General features: G+C 41.6%; 1 protein-coding gene across 1 annotated transcript; it reads right to left on the minus strand.

Moving 5' to 3' along the window:
• Positions 1-15: 15 nt before the first annotated feature.
• trmt61b (tRNA methyltransferase 61B) lies at positions 16-27,852 on the minus strand. The gene is made up of 7 exons (XM_072551370.1): positions 26,994-27,852; positions 19,032-19,134; positions 13,459-13,649; positions 9,867-9,958; positions 8,354-8,571; positions 7,345-7,422; positions 16-192 (listed from the first exon to the last, which is right to left on the minus strand). Exons 1-7 carry the CDS (start codon positions 27,744-27,746, stop codon positions 92-94), a joined length of 1,536 nt encoding a protein of 511 aa, XP_072407471.1. The 5' UTR covers positions 27,747-27,852; the 3' UTR covers positions 16-91.

Consider the following 27,852-nt stretch of genomic DNA (forward strand, 5'->3'; position numbering starts at 1 on the left):
AATATAAATTATGAATAAATGTGAAAATACATTGTTTTATTTATCGTAGTGATATAATACATATTGGAACATTACAGTATATAGGACTCATTCAGTCTTCATAATTCCAAGGGGACTTGCTGCTGTTTTCGTTCTTGTGTGGAGTAGAATATAACTGGGCAGGTCTAAATTTTCTTAGCTTAACAAGGAAAGCTGTGGAAAAACAATCCACAGAACAATTATGAGTATCTGTTGTTACAACTGAAACAACTTCCGTCAGCATACTACTTTGGAAATATTGAACCCGAGTGGATAAAATTCAAACTCTGCCTCTTTTCCCAGCAATATTTTTACAAACACCCAATTCTGTCTCTTAACTCGCCTGTAACCATCAATATACATGCCAACCACAATGCATACTAATATGCTAGTCTCAACAAATAATAGTGCTGCACACAAGAATAAAGTGAAACCAACATAATGCACATTTGTGAGAGATTTAAATTTTGAAAATCACACACACCACCATTGTGCTTCCAATAAGTCTTACATTAATGGCATTGCAGTTGGGTAGTAAATTTGATGATTTGAAAAAGTTTTATAGTTTACTCATGTGTCAGGTAAAAATTGTCTCTGCTGTATGATCATCACATGTGTGTCCCAAGGACTCCATTGGCACTTGAAATTTTAATTGGAGTCGTATGGGAGTAGGCAGAAAGCAAAAGAGTGGACGTGATGTACACTTCTGGTTGTGTTGTCAGGAATGGTGCAGCACAGTTACATTTCAGACAAAGTATGACGATGAGCCGTAAGAGAAGAAATTATGACAAAAGACCAAAAGTTTGGTCAAAGAGTTACAAAAAGAGATTTCACCTTTCAAGAATAGTTGTAGGGATAATTCAGGAAGTCAGACAATTGAGTCATACATTAGTGGAAGGGAAATTATTGGAGAAAATTCTGAAGGAGAGAATTAATATCCACCTGGAGAGGCAAGGTTTGGTCATGAATAGTCAGCATGGCTTTGAAAGAGGAAAGTCATGTGAACAGATTTGACTGCTTTAAGAAAATGACTAGATGAATATTGTGCAGTTGATGGTACTTATGTGGATTTCAGCAAAGCCTTTGACAAAGTCCTACATGGGAGACTGATAAGGAAGGTAAAAGCATATGGGATCCAGGGTAACTTGGCAAGTTGGATCCAAAATCAACTTAAATGGTGGGAAACAGAGCATTGTTGTAGAAAGCTGTTTGAGAGACTACAGGCCATTGTCCAGAAGCATTGCTCATGGATTGTTGCTGGGTCCCTTATTGTTCATGACATATGTAAATGATATAAAAGGGAATGTTGGGTGGGGAGGGGGGGGCAGGGGGGAAATAGTAAATAGGTTTGCAGATGAAATAAAAATTAGCCAGGTGGCTAACAGGAAGGACGAAGGTCTTTGGTTATAGGAAAATATAGATGGACTGGTAAGGTGGACAGGTCAGTGGCAGATGGAATCTAGTGTTTGGTGGTGAACTTCAAAAGAAGTAATAAGTCAACAAAGTATTCAATGAATGGCAGGACTCTAAAAAGACAGATCCTGGGCTGCTTGTCCTTTGATTCCTGAAGGCAGTATGGCAGATTAACAGGTAATTAAGCAAATGGAACACTTGCTTTTATCAGGTGGCATAGATTATAGGAGCAGGGAGGTTATCTTGGAGTTGTACAAAACTTTTGTTAGGTCGCAGCTGGAGTATTGTGTGCGGTTCTGGTCATTGCACTATAGGAAGGATGTGATTGCACTGGAGGGGGTGCAGAGAAGATTCACCAGATGTTGCTTGGGATGGAGCATTTTACTATGAAAGAGACGCTGGATTAGCCTGGGTTGTTTCAAAGCAGAGGAGGTACAGTGGGGACGTAGTTGAGATATAAGAAGAGGATGGATAGATCAGTAAGAAAATCGAAGGTTAAGTGAAAAGGCAGGAAAGTGGAATTAAGGATTATCAGATCAGTCATCAGATCTCACTGACCGGGTTGAATGGCCTATTTCTGTTTTGGTGTTTTAACTGGTAGTGTTTCAGTTACACTCCTCTGCATCAAACAGATGACATTAAAGTCACATTAAAGATTACCAACACAACAGTAGCATCTGGCTGACAATGTGGAAAATTGCCCTAAAATGCCTGCGCACAAAAGCAGGACAAAGCCAACCCGGACAATTACAATTACCACCCCATCAGTCTACTCTCAATCATCAGTGAAATGAAGGAAAGTGATATCTTGTATAAGCAGAGATATAAAATCAGTTAATGTTTTTTAAAATTCAAAACTAATTAAACAAAATAAGCATAGAGGGTCAGGTGCTATGTTGTTTCTGCATGATGTGAGAGCTGGTGGACCACATTTTGGTTCCTAGTGACCATGGCTGTAGTAAATGTTGGTTGCTGGAAGAACTCTGGTTCAGAGTCGAAGAGCTGGAGTCTTCGTTTTAAACATTGCGACACATCAGAGAGGGGGAAAGTTTCTTGGAAGCTGTGTTTCAGGAGACAGTCACACCCCTTAGACTAACTAACTCAAATTCGGCCAGTGGTCAGGGACAGGAGGGTGTGATGGCGAGTGAGGCAGGTAGTGGGATCCAGGAAGTAAAGTTGCAGGAGCTTCAGCCCCTGTCCTCATCCAACAGGTTCAAGAGCTTTGCTCCTTGTATGAACAGGAATGGGGACTGCAGAGAGGATGAGCCAACTGACCACAACACTGTTGCAGGGAGCCATTCAAGTGGAAGGAGAGAAGACAAATGTAATTGGAGAAAGTATAGCTAGAGGCAAAGACACTGTTTTCCATGACTAGGATCGATAGCCTCGAAGGTTGTGTTGCCTCCCTGGTGCAACGGGTTTGGAATAGTTCTTCTGGGCTACAGACGAACTTGGAATGGGAGAGTAAAGATCCAGTGGTCATGGTTAACATAGGTACCAACGACATAGCTAAAACTAGGGCAGAGGTTCTGTTAAGGGACAATGAACATCCAGGAGCTAAATTAAAAGGCAGAACCAAAAATGTAATAATCTCTGAATTATTATCTGAGCTACGAGTTAATTGGCACACAATCAATAAGATTAAGCAGGTAAATGAGTGGCTGAAAGATTGGTATGGAAGAAATGGGTTTGAATTCCTGGGACACTGGCACCAGTACTAGGGAAGGGACCAGTTCCGATGGGACGGTCTTCATCTGGGACGAGAGTCCAAGTGAATTGCATAACTAGGCTTGTAGTCGAGGGGGGAGCTGCAGTTAAAGGGGAAATCAGAAAACCCAAATTAAAAGGAGCAAGTAAGAGTGCAAAGCTCAGGCGTGGTTATTAAAATCTCCAGCACAGACACAAATAGGACAGAATGTTTGGAAAGGGTTAGCAATCAAACTTTATGCACACAGGACAAACGAATGAAAATGAGAAGAGGAACTGTTAATACAGGACTGAAGGTGTTTTATCTGAATGCACGCAGTATTAGGAATAAGGTAAATGAACTTGTGACGCAGATCAAAATTGGCAGGTATGATGTATTGGGTATTACAGAGGTGTGGCAGGAAAGGGGATCAGGATTAGGAGCTGAATATTCAAGGAAATACATCCTATCAAAAAGATAGGCAGGTTAGGGGTGGGGTTGCCTTATTTGTAGGAAATTAAATCAATAGTGTGAAATGAAGTAGGGTCAGATGGTGTAGAATCTGGTAGGTATAATTGAGGAACTGCAAAAGATAAAAAAAACATAATTGGAGCTATGTACAGGTCTCCAAACAGTAGTCAGGAGCTGGGGCACAAGGTACACCAGGAGATAGAAAAAGCATGTAGCAAAGGCAAAGTTATAGTGATCATGGGGCATTTCAATATGCAGGTGGACTGGGAAAATACAGTTGATAGTGGATTGCAAGAAAATAAATTTGTGGAATGTCTATGAGATGGCTTTCTGCAGCAGCTGCTGGTGGAGCCCACTAGGAAACAGGCAATACTGGATTTAGTATTGTGCGATTGAGGCAAACTTGATAAGAGACCTTAAGGTGAAGGAACCCTTAGGAGGCAGTGATCATAATATGATTGAACTTACTCTGCAGTTTGAGAGGGAGAAGATGGAATCAGAGGTAACAATATTACAGTTGAATAAGGCAATTACAGAGGCATGAGCTGGGTAGAATTGACTGAGAGAAGAGCTCAGCAGGAAAGACAGTGGAACAGCAATGGCAGGAGTTTCTAGGAGTAATTTAGGATACACAGCAGAGATTCATCTCGAGGAAAAAAAATAGCATGGTACACTGAAGATGAAGCAACCATTGCTGACTAGGGAAGTCAGGGATAGCATAAAAGCAAAAGAGAAAGCATATAAGTGCCGAAGGGCAGAGGGAAACTAGAGGATTGGGAAGCTTACAAAGACCAACAAAAAAAAAATGAGGGGGAAGATTAAATAGGAGGATAAGCTAGCCAGTAATATAAAGGAAGACTGTAAGAGTTTCTTTAGATATACAAAGGGTAAAAGGGAGGCAAAAGTGGACACTGTACTGCTGAAAAACAGCGTTGGAGAGATAGTAATAGAGAACAAGGAAATGGCTAAGGAACTGAATAATTACTTTGCATCAGTCTTCATGGTGACTCAGAGTGAGGGGGCAGAGCTGAGTAATGCGGCCATCACCAAGGAGAAGGTGCTAGAAAAACTGAATGACCTGAAGGTGAATAAATCACCTCGACCAGATGGACTACACCCCAGAGTTCAAAGGGACATAGCTGAAGGGATAATGGAGGCATTAGTGGTGATCTTTCAGGAATCACGAGAATCAGGGATGGTCCCAAAGGACTGAAAAATTGCTAATGTGATACTCCTGTTTAAAAGGAGAATAAGGCAAATGACAGAAGATTACAGACCAATTAGCCTAACCTCCATTGTGGGTAAGATCCTGAAATCCATTGTGAAGGATGACATTTCTGAATACTTGGAAGTGTATGGTAAAATAGGGCAGAGTCGGCATGGTTCTTCAAGGGTTGGTCATGCATCGAGAATTCTTTGAGGAATTAACGAGCAGGTTAGATCAAGGAGAGCCTATGGATGTTATTGACCCGGACTTCAAGAAGGCCTTTGACAAGGTGCAGCACAGGAGGCTACTGAGTAAGAAAGGGCCCATTGGTGTTAAAGGAAAGATGCTAGCATGGATAGAAGCTTGGCTGCCTGGCAGGAAGCAGAGAGTTAGGATAAAAGAGTCCTTCTCAGGATGACAGCCAGTGACAAGAGGTGTTCCGCAAGACTCAATGTTGGGACCACAACTTTTCACTTCTTACATTAACAATCTTAATGAAGGAACAGAGGGCATTCTGGCTAGATGATATAAAGATAGCTAGAGGGACAGGTAGCACTGCAGAAGCAGGGAGGCTGCAGAAAGATTTGGACAGGTTAGGAGAGTGGGCAAAGAAGTGGCTGATGGAGTACAAAATGGGAAAGCATCAGGTCATGCATTTTGGTAGGAAGAATACAGGAATAGACTATTTTCTAAATGGAGAAAATTCAGATGTCTGGAGTGCAAAGAGATTTGGGAGCTGTAGTCCAGGATCCTCTCAAGGTAAACTTACAGGTTGAGTCGTTAGTTAGGAAGGCAAATGCAATGCTAACATTTATCTTGAGAGCACTTGGATGTAAAAGCAGGCTTGTACTCCTGAGGCTCTATAAAGCTCTAGTCAGGTCACATTTGGTGTACTGTGCGTAGATTTGGGCCCCACAACTCAGGAAGGATGTACCAACCCTGGAGTATGTTCAGAGGAGGTTCACGAGAATGGTCCCACAAATGAAAGTTCAACATATGAGGAACTTTTTAAGATTCTGCAACCATATTTGATGGAGTTTAGAAGGATGGGTGGGGGGGATTTAATTAAAACATACAGAATATTGAATGGCCTGGACAGAGTGGATGTTGGGAAGATATTTCCATTGGTAAGAGGGACTAGGACCCAAGGCCACAGACTTAGAGCAAGGGAAGACCGTTTAGAACGGAGATAAGGAGAGACCTCTTCAGGCAGAGAGTGGTGAATCTATGGAATTCACTACCACAGAAGGATGCAGATGCCAGGTCATTGAATGTATTTAAGACTGAGATGGATAGGTTCTTGATTGTAAAGGGGATCAAGGTTTATGGAGAGAAGGTAGGAGAATGGGGTTGAGAAACTTATGATGGGCTGAATGGACTAATTTCTGCTCCTATGTCTTATGGTCTTATTATCGACAGTGATATTAAGCAGTTCCTGGTTAGCAATAACTAGTGACCAATTTGGGTTCTGCTGGTTCACTCAGTTCCTGGACTAATTACAGCCTTGGTTCAGACATGCGAAAAGAGCTGGATTGCAGAGGTGTAGTGAGATTTACAGCCCCTAACATCAAAGCCACCTTTGACCAAACTGTGGCATCAAGAAGCCCTTGCAAAACTGAAATCCACAGGAATCGGAGAAAACTCTTCAATGGTTGGAGTCACGTCTGGCACAAAACAAAATTATTGTTGGAGGTCAGTCATGTTGGCTCCAGGACACTTCCTCAGAACAGAGTCCTAGGGCCAACCGTCTTCAGCTGGTTCGTCAATGACCTTACATCATAAGGTCAAATGTGTGTATGTTCAATGATGAATGCATGATGTTGAACACAATTTGACATTCCTCAGATATTGAGAGCGGACCATGTCCAAAAGCAACAAGATCTGGACAAATATTCAGACCCAGGCTGAAAAGTGCCACATTTGTGCACATAAATACCAGGAAATAAAAATCTCCAAACTGGACCATTTAACCATCACACCTGACTTTCAATGGCATTGCCATCACTGAATCCCCCACTATCAACATCTTGAAGGTTATCATTGACCAGAAACTGAATTGGATTTGCCAATAAATACAGTAGCCAAAAGAGCAGGGCACAGGGCAGGAATAATGCAGCAGGTAAGTCACCTCCTGACATCATCCACAACATGGAGCTCGATTGGTTCCACATCTACAATATACTCCTCCACCTGTCATTTAGTAGCAAAGCATTCCATACCCTTACTACTCTCTACAAGATGCACTGCAGAAATTCATCAAAGATCCTTAGCACCTTCCAAACTTACAACTACTTCCATCTGGAAGGAAAAGGGCAGCAGGTACATGGGAACATCTTCACCTGCAAGTTGCCCTCTAAGCCACTCACCATCCAGACTTGGAAATATATCGCTGTTTCTTTACCCTCACTAGGTGAAAATCCTGGAATTCCCTCCCCAACAGCATTTTGGTCAGTTTAAGAAGGCAGCCCACCATTACATTCTCAACAGCAACGAGGGACGGGCAATTGATGCCCACGTCCCACAACTGATAAAAACGTGCTGGACTCACCTGTGTGAGAAGCTTGCTCATGATGAGGTCTGGCAATATAAGGTATTGTGCAAAAAGGTTTAGTATCTTCCTCTTCACCTGTATTTAATATAATGCATTATACCAGGTTATGTGTGAATTTCAAGAATTGTTTTTCTCACCTGCTAAATAAAATAAAACAATACCTTCTGACCACTTTTTATGCATGTTTCACAATTTCCATGCTTCGTTCCCTAAAAGTGCAATCTGTTAGAATCTCACAGCACAGAGAGAGGCCATTTGTCCCATTGACGCTTGCTAGCTCTTTGAACTATCCGATTACCCAGCTGTTTTCCTTGTTGGTTGAAATTACTTCAAATATTTAGGTATATATTCAACTCCCAGTGCTGGGCTAGTGATTCTTCAGTCAATGAAAATTCTTTCACACTCCCGCCAGTGATTGTTCTCCCAGTAAGGTAAATATAAAATGCTGTAAGCATTCATTCTTCATGTGTATGTGCTAATTTATCCTCATCCAGTACCTACCTATATGCACTTTACATCAGAATTTGTAAGACAGCAATCAGGAAACATCAACTGATTTTTTTTAAAATCACGTTTCTTGTGCTGGAGATACTGAGCTCAATTATAACACACTGGTTATTGTGCCAATGAGATCAACTCAATTCATAAAGAGAGGGATGTGAACCTGAGATTTCTTTGTTTGATTGACTTTATGTTACATTAGGTATTATCTGCTCAACATCTTTATAAAAATTTAAAATTCCATTCATCTTGAAGTTACTGTACAATTTTATGAATAAAATGGTTCTTGGGATTGTGCACCAACCATTTCACCAGTAACATACACCTGTACTTTGTGCATTGTGACTCTCTGGAATCCAGCAGTTCTGGGATCTGGAGTACTAGCAGAAGTCTTGTTAATTTGCATGGATTGGGTAGCCACTCAAGTCTTTTACTTTAATGCTGATATTGTAGGGGCAAACAGTCGGCAAATTTGGAAACGCAGGAAGCAGAATGGATACTGTACCATTATCCTCTAGGACCTTGGTTCCATCTTTTCTTTGTTCATCCTCAGACTCACTATATACATTGTTTTGTGGTTTCACTCGGGGTGCTGTGCTGCCATCCTTCCGTATAGCTGGTGCAACGAGCCAGTTCCTGTGAATGACCTCAGAGATCTTCTCACAAGAGAAGAATAACTGGCAGCTACGTATTCCTTCCAACAGATCAACAACCTGGGTAATACTGCACAAAACATAGATTAGCAGAAGAACCCAGAACAGTAGGAACTTTCACACTGTTACAGCAACAATGTTTGTTTATTTAACAATTTTAACATTAAAAAGAAGTGCTGATGAGTGACAGGGAGGGGACAGGTTAGAAGGAAAATCGGATGTAAAGGAATAAACAATGCACACCTAAACATGATGCAAGATTTGGGAGAAGTGACCAAAAACTTGATCAAAATATGGTTTTAAAGAAGGTGAAAATAGAATCCAGAAGTTAAAATGTTTTCTGCAAGGACTTCTAAATAATAGATTTGAGTTACGTAAAAATAAACAGTTCTTTCTTAATTGCATGATTCTCTCCTGCGTAGCTATGTCAGTGTGTTTCAGGCCACAGTGGTCCCTGCTTCTGCCCCACCTCCTGTCCAAGTTAAGATGTCAGTGTTGGGGGTAGGATCTGCCCGCCCACATTCCAAACAATGAGCCTATAGAAATTAGACAAAAAGAAACAGCAACTGGAGCAAGCCATTGGACCCTTCAAGCCTGCTCCACCATTCAATACGATCCTGGGTGATCATTCAACTGAGTACCCTGTTCCCAGTTGGAGGAATTTTATTTGCTTCAAGTCAAGTCAGGCATTCTTACTTCAGGTGGAAGGCTTGTGTTAGAGAGCTGCTGGCCAATGTGATGGGTGGTTGGCCACTTTATGTTCTCAGCAGCACTAAATGAAATCCTACTGGATTGGGGAGCCAACCAGTTGCAATGTTTGATGTAGGCAGGGCAGAGGTGTGAGGGCATTATTTAAGAGGCCCGAGGGTAGGTTAAAGGAGATAGTACACCTGATGGACTCAGACGACTTGAAAAGGTGGTTCCAATACTCCAAATCAATGCTAATCCATGAAGGTAAAATTGATTACCTAAGGCCATGCAGGAAAGTTAAGTACAGAGGCAGTGAGATAAAGCTCTTGAGTGCTCCTTAAGTGGACAATTATAGGGTGGTGATCTTCTGTCACCACCAGTCAAATTTCAGACAAATGTAGGAGATTTATGGGTAGTTGATGGGAAGGCTAAGACCACTCACTAGATTAATGTGGCCCCCCACGTTTCGACTGTTTGGTGATGTTATGTAAATCCAGTGGTATCATTCCAGTTATTGTTGCATTGCCATTTGTGGGAGTGGTAGATAAATTTGTTCCTGTGCTTTTTACTTTACAAGAGTAACTATGCTTCATAATTATTCACATTGGCCCAAGAGATTGAGAAAGCTTTTTCTTTACCATAAAGGTTAATGACACCAAAATTGAGCAAACTTACTTTGCTAAATATACTGCACAAACTCCACCTTGCTTGAGGTGTTTGTAGACAACAGGCAAAGCAAGTTGAGGGTTAAGCATATCCAAAGCGACCTGCACAGGATACAAGATGATGAAGAACTTAATATAAAATGCATTTAATATTCAATTTACCTGAAGATATAAACTGGCTAGTGAAACAAGAAGATTCATGGAAATTTTATTTTTGTATTATGATCTACAAGAATAATAGAGCGCGTGGAATATATACTGAATATAAAGAATCTGAAGGACTGTGAATGGTAATTATTGGTATAAGGAATTACTTAAGACTGGAACCTGTTGCAGTCAAGGAGAAAAGATTGAAGGGAGTTAATAGAACTTTTGAAAATTAGGAAGGATTTTACAGCAAGTAGGGTATGATTATTTATCCAATCAAGTAGCTTACATATGAGTGGAAGCTTTGTATTAAACTTATTTCAGAAGTTTGATACAAAAGTTGGATTAAGGATGAAGAAAGGTAAAGAATGTACTAAAGTTCCTGGAGTCTGATGGCAAATCCTTAACATTGTTTATCCTATTGGATCAGAATGAAATTACATATTCAATAGGAAACAACACTCCCTCTGCAATCTTGTTCCTTTCTGGCTGCATGAACTCACTCTGGATAAATTCACGTGACATTCAGTCACCCATCGAGGCCACTTGACTCTGATGCTATGCTGACTTATGTGACACACCTTCCAGTAGGTCACTAGATAGCAATCAGGAATGACTGATATTTTCTTTTCCACTCAAAACAATTGGTGTAACTTTATTGCTGTACCAACAGAGGCCAATTAATCCAGCACAGACTACAGTTCAGATCTTGAACTATTCTGACTCAGTACTATAGAAAGGCCGGGTATTACTAATTAGGTTTTGGGTGTATATGAAATAGATGTGATCCTTTATGTAATCAAGTGTTAAGTTTTTAATAAAAAAGAAATTACACCATATTATTTCAATCACAATGGAATTTTTGTTTTGAAGTATTACTCCAAAAGATCAGAAATAAATGTGATCTGTATATGGTTTACTATCAGTGATCATTAATGCTGTACTTGGGTCCAGACATTCCACGCAGAGCAAGGGGTAGGGGTCAGGTTGGGAGGGAATGAGAGGGATATCAGTTTGGGTCAGAAGGGAGATTCTTGGCTCTGATAGTGATGTGGGATTGGGAGATGTAGGCCTGGAATCAGGTGAGAGGTGTCAGGTCTGATAGCTAGGAAGGGTCTGCCTAGCCAATGGTAGAGGGAATGTTAGGTCCAAGGTGGGGTCAGGACAGCAATAGGGGAGAATGGATTGGGGGTGGGGTGTTGGTGACTGACTGTAGGATGGTTGTCAGAGGTGTGTAGAGGATTGGGGATAATTAGTTGCAGGGGTCAGAAAAATGGCAATCTGGGAGTTGGAGTAGGTTTATGATTCTTGAGCGTTTCCTGGTTATCTGTCAAGCTTAACTAAGTTGAAGCCCTGCAGAGGTTCTCACATTGAGGACCTTTCTTCGTGGATTCCAGACTCAATGGAATTACCCATTATAACTTTCAATTTCCGAGGCAATCCCCACAGAGACAGCTGTGTTGGGGACTTTGCATGGTCCCAATATCCAACTCTTGTGTGCTTTCTTCAACAACTGACCATTGGGATACAAGAGCAATTGCCTTCACCTTTACTATCTGAACTTTCATGAATATTGTTGCAGTATAATCAATTTCCGCACTGACCCACTGAAATAAAAGTGTCCCACACTCCCCAGCCTACCTCCATAACCTGCATTTCCCATTGCTAATCAATCTAATCTGCATGGGTAATTTAGCCTAGCCAATCCATTTATCCTGCACAGCTTTGGACTGTGGGAGGAAATGGGAACACCTAGGCAGACACAGGAAGAATGTGCAAACTCCATACAGTTACCCAAGGCTAGAATCGAACCCAGGTCCCTGGGCATTAAGAGGCAGCAGTGCTAACCACTGTGCCACCATGCTCTCGTAGGCCAAGAGGTTATATTAGATCTTTGATCTAATCTCTGATCTTGCTTTGAAGTAAAACGTTACAGTGGAGGTTCTGATAGTCAGCAGCCCAAATTCTAACCTGAGATTTTCATTTTCTCAGCTGGTTTATCCTTTGGAGTGCTTGAAAATTAGCAATCTACAGTTTTCAGACCTCAACATCTAAATTGATCAGATCCTAAAATTCATATGTTTCACATAGTCAAAAAATGAGATAGCACCTAAATCCATTTTGGGCTGTGCTTATGAATTTAGTGATGAACAAAGTCGGTTTGATTGAAATTATGGCATTAGTTTTAGTTCATTTTATGTTTTAATCCTGTTTTAAAATATTTACTTTCTCTTTTAAATCCATTAAATCATTCAACAGTATGCTACTCACTAACCCCTAGCAATACAACTCATCTCACACACACAACTGTGCAACGTCTTTTGGAAATGCAACAACAACTGTATTTATGTCATGTCATTTACATAATAGTGTCCCCAAGGTACTTCAGAAGAACAATGCCAAACCAAATTTGACACCCAGCCATATAACAGACAAATAGGATGCCGCATCCCAAACGGGAGTGTCAAAAATTAGGTTTAATCAGCATCATAATGGGCGGCACAGTGGTTAGCACTGCTGCCTCACAGCGCCAGTAGACCAGGGTTCAATTCCCACCTCAGGCCACTCTCTGTATGGAGTTTGCATATTCTCCCCGTGTCTGCGTGGGTTTCCTCCAGGTGCTCCGGTTTCCTCCCACAATCCAAAAATGTGCAGGTTAGGTGAATTGGCCATTCTAAATTGCCCGTAGTTTTAGGTGAAGGGGTAAATATAGGAGATTGCATCTGGATGTGTTGCACTTCGGTGGGTCGGTGTGGACTTGTTGGGCAGAAGGGCCTGTTTCCACACTGTAAGTAATCTAAAGTAATAAGGAGGAACTAATTGAAGAGGCAGAGAGTATCAGGGAGGGAATTTCAGTGCGAAGGGATTGGACAGCAGAACGTACATTGTTGGGGGTGGGATAATGTGTTGTAGCATCAAATTGAGCTAAAGAAGCTAAAGAGAAAACTTGCGTGGATTTGGGGGAAGAGAGGCAGGTGATAGGATTCATATTGTTTTTTTCATTACTCTTTCTTGACATCAATGGCAAGGATCAGCTTTTGTTGCACATCCCTAACTGCCCTTGAACTAAGGGATTTGCTGGGCTATTTCAGGTTGAGACTTTGGAAATAAATGTAGGCCAGACAAGGTAAAGACGGGTGAATTCCCTCTCTAAAAGGTTATTAGTGAACCAGCTGGGCTTTGACAGCAATTGTTGACCACTTCATGGTGCCATTACTGAAGCTAGTTTTCATATTCCAGATTGATTTTACTGACTGTTTAAATTCCACCAGCTGCCATGGTAAGATATGAAGCCATGTCATCCACTGTAAAGGCCGTTCTCTGGTTTACTATTAGGGAGACTCTTGACCTTGATGAAGCAAATTCAAATCTTTGCAATAAAGACAATGCAACGGACTGCGTTCAGATCCATAACATAATGGGTGATATAATTATCAAAGCAACAGGTTACTTACAGCATCAAACATCTTTCCTTGGAGATCATCGGTGGCTGTTACAATATCTTTATTAATGAATTCAACATTATTTGGCCACTCTTTCTCATGGGCCACTTCCCAGGCATTCCGCCAGCGCTGGTAATTTCTCTTAGCATTGGAATGGTGATCTGGTCTTACTTCAAAACTGTACACATGGCCAGAAGATCCCACTGTAGAGGTAAAACATGAAATCAGAATTGTAAATGAACGCACACATTTTTGGCACTTATAATGTCTTTCACAATGCTCCACCTTCCTTCCCTGAAGGTTGGTTTCAAGGATAATTGACAGCGTCCTACTGCCTAACTCAATTACCCATTCTTCAGGTATGAGCCAGTATCAGCAGGTAACTTGGCTGTACAGGCCAGTTCATCCCTGTCGTGTACCATCAAAGATGTTTTGTAGGGAGCTCATTGACTCATAGCCCTTTACAGCACAAAAAGAAGCCATTTGGCCCATTATGTCCACAGCAGCTAACACATCTGACTACATTAATAAAATTTTCCAGTTCTTGGCGCAGAGCCCTGGAGGCTATAATAATGCAAGTGAAAATCTCGATACTACTTAAATGTAACAAGAGTTAATGTCTCAATCATCCTTTCGGGGAGTGAGCTCCAGAGTCCTCCACCCCAAATGAAAAATATTCTTCTTGACTCTCCTCTTAGTCATCTACCCCTTAAATCCCTGATTATTCACCTCTCTACTAATGGAAAATAGTGCCTTTCTATCCAGCCTATCTATACCCCTCACAATTTCATACAATTGTGAGATACCCTCAACATTTACTGTTCTAAGGAAAATAACCCTAGCCTATACCATCCTTCATCATCTCCTCAGAACCCTCTCCAGTGCAATCATATCCATAATGTTGTGACCAGAAATGAATGCAGTCCTCCTACTGTAGTCTAATCAGCACTTTATACAGCTCTTGACATAATCTCCTTTCTCGTATATTCTGCACCTCAGCTAATAAAGGCAAATATCTTGTCTTCTTCACCACCTTATTCTACTGTCCTGCTACTTGTGGATACATACTCCAAGGTTCCTCTGATCTTCAGTACTTTCCAGGGTCCTACCGTTCAAAGGTCCTACCCTTACGTTATTAGGTCTCCCGAAGTGCAGTATCTCACACACTTCCACATTGAATTCCATTCACCAGCTGACCAATCCATTGATATAGTCTTACAGTTTACTGTTATCCTCCTCACAATTTACCACCCGGCCAAGTTTGGGTCACCAGTGAATGACTTAGTCATAAATTCCCCCCCAACGTGATTAATTTCCCCAATTTCAACTAAGGTTACTGAAACACGTTGCTCTATCAATCCTGTTGCTCCAATTAACTCAGCATGACACTTGCTTTTTAAGTCAAGTACCACAATCAGCCGCAACATCTTTTCACTGGATTATCATGTAGACTTGTGAAAAGAACATTGCAAATTTAAAACCCTTATTTTCTTGAACTCTACATATGAATTCCCAAGATATGTTGACTAAAAAAATGGATTTTATGTTGAATTTCTGTGACTCACATTGACTGTTCTATGTAGAACTGCAAAAAGGCATGCGTAATACCCAAGTTCCTCTGAAAGAAAGGTTTGCATCTCACCGAGAACGCAAAGTGTTTCAACACATAGAGATATTGCAGTAGCTCTCAGTTTTGGGGTAAAAATGTAATTGAATTATTTTTAGTGGGCATATTTAATTGTTAACAATTTTCTGCGAGAATCTTTTGTGAATTTAGATTATTAATGTTGGAAATCTCTTCTTTCTTCATTTTCTGGCCACATATATATTTTAACTTCCAAGATGAGTAATGTTAATTATGATCATGGAAAACTTTGAATTATTAGCACCCGGAGATGAGGAAGCTCGAAGGAAAACAAGGATCTTGGGTTGCTTATCCAGAGATCTCTGAAAGGAGCAGCATTTAATAGGGTGGGTAACACAGTTTATGGGATACTTGCCTTCATCACTCCTGGCATAGATTATAAGAGCAGGGAGGTTATGGAGGAGCTCTACAGAACTTTGGTGAGGCCAGAGCTGGAAGACTTTGTGCAGTTCTGGTCACTGCACTACAAAAAGGATATGATTGCACTGAGGGCACAGAGGAGATTCACCAGAATATTGTCTTGGATAAAGCATCTTAAAGTCATAGAGATGTACAGTACGGAAACAGACCCTTTGATCCAACTCGGCCATGCAGACCAGATATCCCAATTAACCTAGTCCCGTTTGCCAGCACTTGGCCCACATCCCTCTAAACTTTTCCTCTTCATGTACTTATCCAGATGTCTTTTAAAACGTCCTAATTGTACAATCTTCACTGCTTCCTCTGGCAGCTCATTCCACACACGCACCATCCTTTGCTTGAAAAGGCTGCCGATACCTTTTATATCTTTGCCCCTCACCCTAAACCTATGCCCTCTACTTCTGGACTCCCCCAATCCAGGGAAAGGACCTTGTCAATTTACCCAATCCATGTCTCTCATGATTTTACAAACCTCTATAAAGGTCATCCCTCAGCCTTTGACCCTTGAGAGAAAACAGACCCAGCCTCTCCTGAAAGCTCAAATCCTCCAACCATGGCAACATCCTTGTAAGTCTTTTCTGAACCCTTTCAAGTTTCACAACATCCCTCCTATACGAGGGAAACCAGAATTGCACACAATATTCTAAAAGTGGCCTAACCAACATCCTGTCCAGCCGCAACATGACCTTGCAACTCCTATACTCAGTGCTCTGACCAATAAAGGAAGGCATACTAATTGCCTTCTTCACTATCCTATCGACCTGCAACTCTACTTTCAAGGAACTGAGCTGCACTCAAAGGTCCCCTTGTTCAGCAACACTCCATAGGACCTTATCATTAAGTGTAGAAGTCCTACTCTGATTTGCTTTTCTAAAATGCAGCACCTCACATTTATCTAAATTAAACTCCATCTGACACTCCTCAGTCTATTGGCCCATCTGATCAAGATCCCGTTGTATTCGGAGGTAATCTTAGTTGTCTACTACATCTCCAACTTTGATGTCATCTGCAAACTTACTAACTATACCTCCTATGTTCACAATCAAATCAATGACGAAATTTATATAAAAAGACAAAACGTAATGGATCCAGCACCAATCCTTGTGGCTAGCTATGAAGAGGCTGAATATGCTTGGGTTGTCTGCTTTAGAGCAGAGTTGAGGGGCAAACTTGATTGAAGTGTACAAGATTATGAGGGGCATGGGACAGGGTGAATAGAAAGCAGCTGTTACCCTTAGTTGAAGGATCAATAACAAGTGGGCATAACTTTAAGGTGAAAGGCAAGAGCTTTGGAGGGGATTTGAGGAAAATCTCTTTCAACCAGAGGATGGTGATCATGACTTGCATTTCATCATGGAACAGGTGGAGGTTGCACACTCTGGTAGGGTTGTCAAGGCTGGAAACCTCACAACCTTTAAAACATATTTGGATAAGCATTTGAAATGATAGAATATTTAAATTTACATGGCCAAGAGCTGGAAAGTGGGACTTGTGTAGATTTAGAGTAGTTTGTCAGTGAACCCAATAGGCCAACGGGCTTCTTTTGTACTGTATGACTCTATGAAAATCAGTTCAGTATGAAGCATTCACAGTTTAAGTAAAACAAAGTCAAAAATAGTTCCTCTAGTATGTTTTAATATTATGCCTCAAATGTAACATCAAATAGCTGTTACCATTACAGCAGCATGTTCCTTATCAAAAGGTTGTGGGCTCAAGCCCCACGTCAGAAATTTGTTTGTGGCTGAAACTTGTGTGCAGGTCTAAAGGAGTACTTTTTGAAGAAAAGAAAAGGAGATGGCTAATATACATCTTTCAACCACACAAAATAAAACTGGCTAAACAATTTTCTTTGCGAACTTGTTGTGAACAAATCGAGTGCTGTGTCCCCTGAAATACAACAGCAATAACTAAAATTCTTCAATATTTATAAAGAGCTTTGGGATGTCCAGAGATCATAGAAAATGCAAACAACATTTAAAACCTTTGTAATTTTTCTCCTCTTTCTCGCGGAGTTTTGCCCTTTTAATTTTGCTATTTGCCATTTCTGGCCCTTTGGATTCAGTCTAATTTATCAAACCTATCAGGACTGACAGCAGAATAGTTTTACAATAATGATTTTGGAAGAGCTGCCAACACTGAGGCAATGTTGTTCGGGCCATGTTGAAGACAATGGGAATACAAGTGTTTGTATGTCCTTAGATCACTTCGCACAGCCTGCTATCCAGTCATCTTGAATATCCTTGCCACTGGGCCAAAGGTTGCCCACCTGCATTACGGTGACATGCAAGCCATGATGGTAAGTTGCGAGTGCACCTTAGACTCGATTTGCATTTGGACCATGGCCAAGCAAGACTCTGTCATTGTACTGACACCTTGGACTTTCCTTGTTATAATGCTGGACCTCACCTTCAACCAGCTTCCCACTGGAGTGGAACTGATCTACAGAATAAATAGAAATCTATTTAATGCCTGCTACCTGCGGGCCAACTTTTATTTTTTTGTGGAACATGGATGTCTCTGGCTGGCCAGCATTTAGTGTCCTCCCTTATTTCTGTCATAAATGGGAGATCCATTTCTTATTAAAACGGTTACACCTAGATCTGATCTCTTTCATAATGGGAATCATCCTCTCCATCCACTGTCAAATCCCCTGCATATGTTATAGGTGTCAATAACTCTAAATTCCATTGGATGCAGGCCTAATTTGTCTAACCTTTCTTTATAAAATAACACCTTCATTGCAGTAATTTCCATAATCTAGATATTCTTTCATCTTCTGATACAGGCCCTCATGGAGGAAGCTGCCTAGCTTCCACACTAAAAGTGAATTCTGAGGTGACATTTTAATTCACTCATGGGATATGAATATCACTAACTGGGCCAGCATTTATTGCCAATCCAGAGTTGCCCTTAAGAACGTTGTAGTGAACTGCCATCTTAAGCTGCTGGAGTCCCTGCACTATAGGTAGACCCATAATGCCATTAGGAAGGGAATTGAGCTTGGACCATGAGCTTTGGTGCTAGGCTGAGGCACTGCTCTTCAAGAACTCGCTTCTCCTGGTGACTGAAGATTGTGCTGGCACATTGAGGCTAATGTTGAACCTTGTCACTGACGTCTACCTTATTGACAGAAGACACCCAAAATATGTTGGGTGGCCCATCATGTCCAAGGCCTCGTCCACAGTGCATTATGGTGGTTGGATAGTTGGTAGAGGACCTTTGTCTTCCAACTATTTAGTGTAATGACTTTGTTCTCGTATGCAATGCTGAAGGTGTCAATGATGGCTTGAAGCTTCGTCTCTGCGCACTTGCAAGGGCAAGTTTTGTCTACATTCTATAGTTCAGTGACAGAAAATGAAATGACCTTGAGAATCAGATGACCCAGTAACTAAATCTAGTAATAAACTGTAATGTAATGGATATTTCATTCGAGCATTTTAACAAAGAAATCTTGGCAACATAGATACACATAAGGTATTTGATTATTCAGTTTCTGACAGGAAACCGATTCAGATATTACCTGTTCGAGATAGATACAGTGTCATTGCTCCGGATCCTGAACCAGACTCCAAAACATGGTTCCCACTACCAATATCCATCATCATCAGCATGGCACTAATATCCTTCCAGAAGCAAAAAAGGAACAAAAAACTGAGAATGATATAGGAATACAGATGATTTCCACCTGATTTGTGAAGTGGAACAAAACTTCCAGACTAAAAGATATTGAAACACTGAGAACAAATTAGCATATCCCTTATGGTGTTTCTCATTGTTCAGTGGGCTAACTTTTATCCGCAGCGGCTGAGGTTACCACGAAGACCTTTCTTCTGAATCTCGCTCCTCACCTGAGACAAGGAGACTCTCAAGTTAAACCACCACCAGTTATCTCTTTCTCTCATGAGACAGCAGCCCTACAGTCTGCTGTGATTATGGCAACTTTACCGTTACACTACATCACCCACAATATTTTGCTGTAATCTGCAGCTAGTTTGTCAATTGAGGTCACAAATACTCGTTTCTTCCAGAAAACAATGCCTGAAATCAATGAGAGTTCACTTACAATTTTAGGGTAGAAATTGAGAACATTTTTGTAAATTTTCCGGCCTTAACCCTAATATAGCAACTCAAAATGACTGTCGTAATAGTTGACATTTCAAAGTGTGAAATGAACAGAATTCTCTACCCTCGAGGGATGTGGACGTTCCAATGTCAAGCATATTTAAAGCCGAGATAGATACATTTTTGGTGTCCCAAGGAACCATGAAATATAGGGAACGGGTGGGAAAGTGGAATTGAGATGAAAATCAACCATGATCATATTGAATGTCATGGCACCTTCAAGGGCTATACTCCTGTTCCTATTAGGTTCTAAACAATAAATTATCTACTAAATCTGTGCAGAACTTTTCTGTATTTGTTTTATTTTATTGGCAATAGGAAATTAACATTTAAAAATAAGTGAGAACTGTGATTTATGTTTCATGACATAATTATTTCATAGAATCCCTCGTGTGGAAGCAGACCATTCAGCCCACCAAGTCCACACTGGCCCTCCAAAGAATATCCCATCCAGATCCATTCCCTCTACCCTATCCCTTAACCTTGTATTTTCCATGCTTAACCCACCTAGCCTGCACATCCCAACTCCTGTACTCAATACTCTGACCAATAAAAGAAAGCACACCAAATGACTTTTTCACTATCCTATCTACCTGCGACTCCACTTTCAAGGAGCTATGAACCTGCACTCCAAGGTCTCCTTGTTCAGCAACACTCCCTAGGACCTTACCATTAAGTGTATAAGTCCTGCTAAGATTTGCTTCCCAAAATGCAGCACCTCGTATTTATCTGAATTAAACTCCATCTGCCACTTCTCAGCCCATTGGCCCATCTGGTCAAGATCCTGTTGTAGTCTGATGTCTCCCTCTTCGCTGTCGACTACACCTGTAATTTTGGTGTCATTTGCAAACTTATTAACTGTACCTCCTGTGCTCACATCCAAATCATTTATGTAAATGACGAACAGTAGTAGACCAGGCACCGATCCTTGTGGCACTCCACTGGTCACTGGCCTCCAGTCTGAAAAACAACCCTCCACCACCAACCTCTGTCTTCTACCTTTGAGCCAGTTCTGTATCCAAATGACTAGTTCTCCCTGTATTCCAAGAGATCTAACCTTGCTAATCAGTCTCCTATGGGAACCTTGTTGAATGCCTTACTGAAGTCCATATAGATCACATCTACCTCTCTGCCCTCATCAATCCCCTTTGTTACTTCTTCAAAAAACTCAATCACGTTTGTGAGACATGATTTCCCTTGCACAAAGTCATGCTGACTATCCCTAATCAGTCCTTTCCTTTCCAAATATGTGTACATCCAGTCCCTGAGGATTCCCTCCAACAACTTGCCCACCACTGACGTCAGGCTCACTGGTCTATAGTTCCCTGGCTTGTCCTTACCACCTTTCTTAAACAGTGGCACCACGTTAGCCAGCCTCCAGTCTTCCAGCACCTCTCCTGTGACTATCGATGATACACATATCTCAGCAAGAGCTCTAGGGTGTACCTCATCAGGCCCTGGGGATTTATCCACCTTTATGCGTTCCAAGACATCCAGCACTTCCTCCTCTGTAATATGGACATTTTTCAAGATGTCACCATCTATTTCCCTACAGTGTATATCTTCCATATACTTTTCCGCAGTAAATACTGATGCAAAATACTCGTTTAGTATCTCTCCCATTTTCTGCGGCTCCACACACGTATGGGCAGCACAGTGGCACAGTGGTTAGCACTGCTGCCTCACAGCGCCAGAGACCCGGGTTCAATTCCTGACTCAGGCGACTGATTGTGCAAACTCCACACATTCTCCCTGTGTCCTCCGGGTGCTCCGGTTTCCTCCTACAGTCCAAAGATGTACAGCTTAGGTGAATTGGCCATGCTAAATTGCCCATAGTGTTAGTTGAAGAGGTAAATGTAGGGGTATGGGTGGGTTGCGGGTCGGTGTGGACTTGTTTGGCCGAAGGGCCTGTTTCCACACTGTAAGTAATCTAATCTAATAAAAGGCCACCTTGCTAATCTTTGAGGGGCCCTGTTCTCTCCCTAGTTACCCTTTTGTCCTTAATGTATTTGTAAAAACCCTTTGGATTCTCTTTAGTTCTATTTGCCTAAACTATCTCATGTACCCTTTTTACCCTCCTGATTTCCCTCTTAAGTATGTTCTTACTGCCTTTATACTCGATTCACTCGATCTATTCTGTCTATAACTTACATATGCTTCCTTCTTTTTCTTAACCAAGCCCTCAAATTTCTTTAGTCATCCAGCATTCCCTATACCTACCAGCTTTTCCTTTCACCCTGACAGGAATATACTGTCTCTGGATTCTCATTATCTCATTTCTGAAGGCTTCCCATTTTCTAGCCGTCCCTTTACCTGCGCACATCTGCCCCCAATCAGCTTTCGAAAGTTCTTGTCTAATATTGTCAAAATTTGCCTTTCTCCAATTTAGTACTTCAACATTTAGAGCAGGTCTATCCTTTTCCATCACTATTTTAAATCTAATAGAATTATGGTTGCTGGCTCCGAAGTGCTCCCCCACTGACACCTCAGTCACCTGCCCTGCCTTATTTCCCAAGAGTAGGTCAGGTTTTGCACCTTCTCTAGTAGGAACATCCACATACTGAATCAGAAAATTATCTTGTACACAATTAACAAATTCCTCTCCATCTAAACCCTTAATACTATGGTATCATTAGTTAGATTAGTATTTGTTCACAATTACCAATAACACTTTCAGAGCTCACTCAAACATGAAGCACATTGCTGAGAGTCAGAAGTCACATGTAGACCAAACCAGGTAAAGGTGGCACATTTCCTTCCCAGAATGACATTTGTGATCCAGCACGATCTTTACAACAGTCAATAACAACTACATACAATGCCAGCAGATATACAGAAATACCACCACCTACAAGTTCCTCTCCAAGCCATTCACCATTCTGACTTGGACCTATATAGCTGTTCCTTCACTGTCGCTGAAATTCCTGGGACGCCCTCTTTGACAGCATTGGGGATGTATCTATAACAAATTGCAGTAGTTTAAGAAGGCAGCTCTCAGCCACCTTCTCAAGGGGAATTAAAGTTGGACAGTAAATGCTGGCCCAGTTAGCAATGCCCCAGATCCCCTGAATGAATATATTTTAAAAAGTCATAGTCACCATTGCTTAGACTTTACATTCCAGATTTAATAGCAGAATGTTAATTCTACCAGTTGTTGTGCTGGAGGTTGAACCCACTTTACCAGGGCAATAGGGCTCTGAATTACTAGTCTGTCACTGCTTCCCACATAAATTTTAAATGTAAATATTTCCTAGGATATCATGGGTAACTTCTCTACTTTTCTTCAAAATATTCTCATAGGACCTCTTAAATTCATCTGAAAGAAAAGACAGAGCCTCAGTTTAACATTTTATCTGAAAGTCACTACCTCCAGCTTTGCAGTATCCCTTTGTTAGTGCATTGCATTGCCAGGTTTGGTTTATCTTCCAAGTACTGAAGTGTGACTCGAATCCACTACCTTCTGATATAAAGGTAAGAGTACTTCCAACTAAGCCATAGTTGAAGCATGTCACACAAAACTTATGTTGTCACATCATCACATCAACGATTCAAATGCTAAATCTTAGTGAAGCGCTTGCTGTTTACAGCACATCCAGAACACGTCAATCAGTTAATTAGACAGCACTTTTATGTTAAAGAGTCTTTCTCCAGCCAGTGATAGACTCTGCAATGAAAGGGGCACAATGTCATGGTGCAAAGTCTTTTTGATGAGGTAATATAGGTGGTTGATGACAGTAATGCAGCTGAGATAATTAAACAGAGTTCCACACAACAAACATATCAGCAAAGTTTGATGGCGTACAATTAAAGGGTTAGTGGCAGCACAGATTGATAGTTATCTGAGTGAGTGGCAGGAAGCAGCAAGAGGTGGTGAATGGTTATATTCAGACTGAGGAACGTGGGTCATGGTGTCAGTATTAAGCAATTAATGCAAAGCAGGGGTCTTAAGACTTGGGTACAATTTCAAAATTTGCACATAACACAAAACTTGGAGGTATTATGAATTGTCAGGACTTCAAGAGGACACAAGGCAGGCTGGTGGAATGAGCAGAGAAACAGCAGGTAAAATTTGATACATTGAAGTGTGAAGTCATATATTTTGTAGGAAGATTGAAGAAAGGTCAAATAAAAGGTGCAATTTTACAGGAGGGAGAGGAGCAGAAGGACTTATGATACGTGTATACATATTATTAAAAAGTAGGACAAGTTGAGAAAGCAAAAAGTTGAGTTGCTTACAGTATTTATATGTAGGGCCAGCATTTGCAAACAAAACAGAACAGTACAGTACAGTATATGCCCTTCGACCCTCGATGTAGTGCCAGCCTTTTATCCTACTCTCAGATTAACCTACGTACCTTGCATTGGACTAACTTCCGTGTGCCTATCCAAGAGTCACTTAAATGTCCCTAACGTATCTGACTCCATTACCATTGTTGGCACTGCATTCCACACAACCACTTCTCCCTGAGTAAAGAACTTACCTCTGACATCTCCCCATAACCTTCCTCCAGTTAACTTAAAATTATGCCCACTATTGATAGACATTTCCACTAAGGGGGAAAGTCTCTGTCTATCCATCTATCTATGCCTCTCAACATCTTGTACACCTCATCCTTCTTCGCTCCAATGAGAAAAGCCCTAGCTCCTTCAACCTTTCTTCTAAAGACATGCCCTCCAGTCCAAAGGAATATCTTTAAGGCTTTGGTTTCACATGCCTGACACCAGACTCCCGAAACAACTCCTGTACATTACACAGTCCTGTGTTTTATGCATATTGGACAAAAGTAAGGAAGTCATACTTAACTTGTACTTAGATTACTTACAGTGTGGAAACAGGCCCTTCGGCCCAACAAGTCCACACTGACCCACCGAAGCGCAACCCACCCAGGCCTATTCCCCTACATTTACCCCTTCACCTAACACTACGGGCAATTTAACATGGCCAATTCACCTGACCTGCACATTTTTGGACTGTGGGAGGAAACCAGAGCACCCGGAGGAAACCCACGCAGACACGGGGAGAATGTGCAAACTCCACACAGTCAGTCGCCTGAGGCGGGAATTGAACCCGGGTCTCTGGCGCTGTGAGGCAGCAGTGCTGACCACTTTGCCACCGTGCCATCCATAACTTGTGTAATTATTATAATTAACTTTGTTCAGAGATGTTTTGGTGCAGCTCTGGAACTGGCAGGACTTGAGACTAGACTTTCTGTCCTGCAAGTAAGGACACTACTACTCCACCAAAAGAACCCTTAGTTTACCTTTATAAAATAGTTAAAGAATGGTAAAATACCGTGGAAGCTATAAGTCTGAAGCAAACACAGAAAATGCTGGGAAAACTCAGCAGGTCTGGCTATATCTGTGGAGAGAGAAACAGAGTTAATATTTCAAGTCCAGCATGACTCTTCAGAGTTGTATCAGACTCAAAATCTTAACTCTGTTTCTCTCCACAGATGCGGTCAGACCTGCTGAGTTTCTCTAGCATGTTCGTGTTTGTTTATAAAATATAGTTGTACTGTCTTAACAAAAATATTGTGTCTGATCCTGGGCACCGCACCTTAGGAAGAAAGTGACAGTATTGGAAAGGGTGCAGAAGGATTTACAAAAATCATTCAGCTGCATGGATAGGTTGCCAAATCTGAACAGTGCTCATTAGAGAAGATAGGGAAGAGATTTAATAGAGGTATTCAAAACCATGAGAAATCTGTGCAGAGAACAGGGGGACTGTCCCTTTGGCAAAATAGTCAAATACCAAAGAACACTAATATAAGGTGAGCAAGTAAAAATGAGCAAAGGTGACACTTGGAAAAATCTTGTTTCATAATGGAATTTGGGAAGGGCAGCTTCAATTGTGGCTTTCAAAAGAATTGATTAAAATACTAAAGAGAAGATCTTGCAAGGCTGCAAGAAAAATAGTGTGACCAGTTGATTACTCTAAAATGAGCCAGTGTGGATTGTTGGCCTCCTTCCATTTTGAAACCATTCTGTTATTGTATGCACTGTATCAGGTTGTGTGTGGAGAGCAGCACAAGAAGATCATGGCTCTACATTTCAGCATGGTCCCACTTTTCACAATCCATGATATTACACAAGTGCCTAAACAGTGAAACACAGTAGGTCTCTAATTCTTTTCTAAACTCTCTTGGAAGTGCTCAATTGTTTGGGGGTGGGGAGTTGGAGAAGGCTAATTACAACAGTATTGGGCAGGAACTGAAGGTATTAAATTGGAGGTGTTTGAGGATAAATCCACATCTGACACATGGGAGTCTTTTAAAAGCCAGTTGATCATTTTGGAAGGATGCAGAGGCTTTCGAGACTATTTTGAGAAAAGGCTTACAGAGTGTTGTCTGGATAGGAGTGTATTAGCTATAAGGAGAGGTCAGACAAACTTGGATTATTTTTACAAGAACATTGGAGGCAGAGGGCAACCATTAAAAATATATAAAATTATAAGAAGTGGGAATACTTAAAGTCTTTTTCCAAGGGTGGAAATGTCATATATATGGGGCATACTGAGAGGGGAGAGTTTAAAGGGGATGTGCAAGTTTTTTTTTTACATAGAGGTTGATAGGTGGAACATGCTGTCACAGGAGGTGGTAGAAGCAGATACATTAGCAACGTTTAAGAGGCATTTACACAGAAACGAACTGGAGGGATATGAACCATGTGGGGGCAGATGGGATTTGTTTAGAATGGCATCATGCTTGGCACACATGGTGGGTCTGTACCGGTGCTGGACTGTTCTACATTCTTACATACACATATTCAAGATGTCGATTATGAAGAAAGTCTGAAGGCAACTCAGGTGTTCTCATTGAACACAGAGGAATGCCATTCAGCCTTTGATGCTGTTTCACTGCACAATGATATCAGGTCGGACCTGCAGCGTGTCATCCCATATATCTGCCTTTAGTTCAACAGCCATTAGACTTCTAGTTAACATCAATTTATCCCAGTGTTAAATATAGCAATTGAGCAAGCATCAATTATCATTTGCAGAAGATTCCAAACTTTTATCATCTTCTGTATATAGAAACATTTCCTCATTTTAATCCTGAATGATCTTCTCATCAGCCTTTAGAGTGGAAATAGTTTCATTCTTATCTACTTTAAGATCATGAAAACTTGGATCAGATGTCCATTTCTAAATTCCTGGGAACGCAGCCCTAGTTATGAAGAGAGTATGCCACTTTCTTTGAGGACTGGGCACAGATGTTCACATTTTGGGAATATTCATTCTCAAGAATTTAAATTGGGCATTTGCTTTAAGGTGAGACAATTTGTTTTTACCTATTAAAGCTAAATCTTTACATTTGAGTTACACAGTTTTCTTTTTTCAAAAGAGACAAGCACTCCTTACTTTCGGATAAGAAATGGCTGGTCCTCTCTTCATCAGCAGCACAAATTCTTCCAGCGACGGCCTCCTCAAGATAAACTTAAAGCCTGTGGAGGTCCTGAAGACTTGGCCGGGGAGATGCCCTAGGATCTCCTGGTGAGAAAGCATGCCCCACTGACTGTGCAACTTCCCATCTTTAACCAAGTTGAACATCTTTTGCAGTTCCAGGCAATGCCTCCTACGGAACTCCACCAACACCACATCCCCAGGTTTAAAGGGCACTTCTCTGTTCGGGGGGTTCGGTTGGCAAGTAGTGTCCTCCTGACCATGGTCATCCTCCTGGGGCAGATGCCAGCTGTACCCAGGTGCTGCCTGCCATCCTGTGGGTGCGGAGGGCATGGATGCTCCTGTGTAACCCTTTGGGCCTGGTTCCTGGTTTATCTGCTGCAGGTCCATTACGTCCTGGGACAACATCTCCTGGGGGATCAGGCTGCTGACCCGTTCCAGCGGCAATAGGGAACGTCTCCTCGAGAGCTCAGCCCTACTTCCTGGCCGTGTCCAGGCTGGCCGACCCTGCCCAGCGCCCACCTCCCGTCCTGGTTCGAATCCATCCTCTTCCCCTTCATCTCCGGCCCCTGAGCTGGACCCGGGCGACACCAGGTTCCTGCTGAAGGGGAGACGGGTCCCCAGGCTCCAAGAAGGGTAATTGCATCTAGCCCCAAACTGCTGCTGAAAGCAGTGGGTTGCTTCGCACATTGCTCGCACGGAACGCAGCATTTTTTTTCCTCGCAGTGAAATCCGTAGCTGTTGTGTGTCACATTGCAACCCAGACCCTGTTCACATTGCCTGTCGAGAACCTCACTCGGAACTGTCTAAGCAGGAA

The sequence above is a fragment of the Chiloscyllium punctatum genome, chromosome 3 (assembly GCF_047496795.1).
Source record: "Chiloscyllium punctatum isolate Juve2018m chromosome 3, sChiPun1.3, whole genome shotgun sequence".
NCBI classification, from domain to species: Eukaryota; Metazoa; Chordata; class Chondrichthyes; order Orectolobiformes; family Hemiscylliidae; genus Chiloscyllium; species Chiloscyllium punctatum.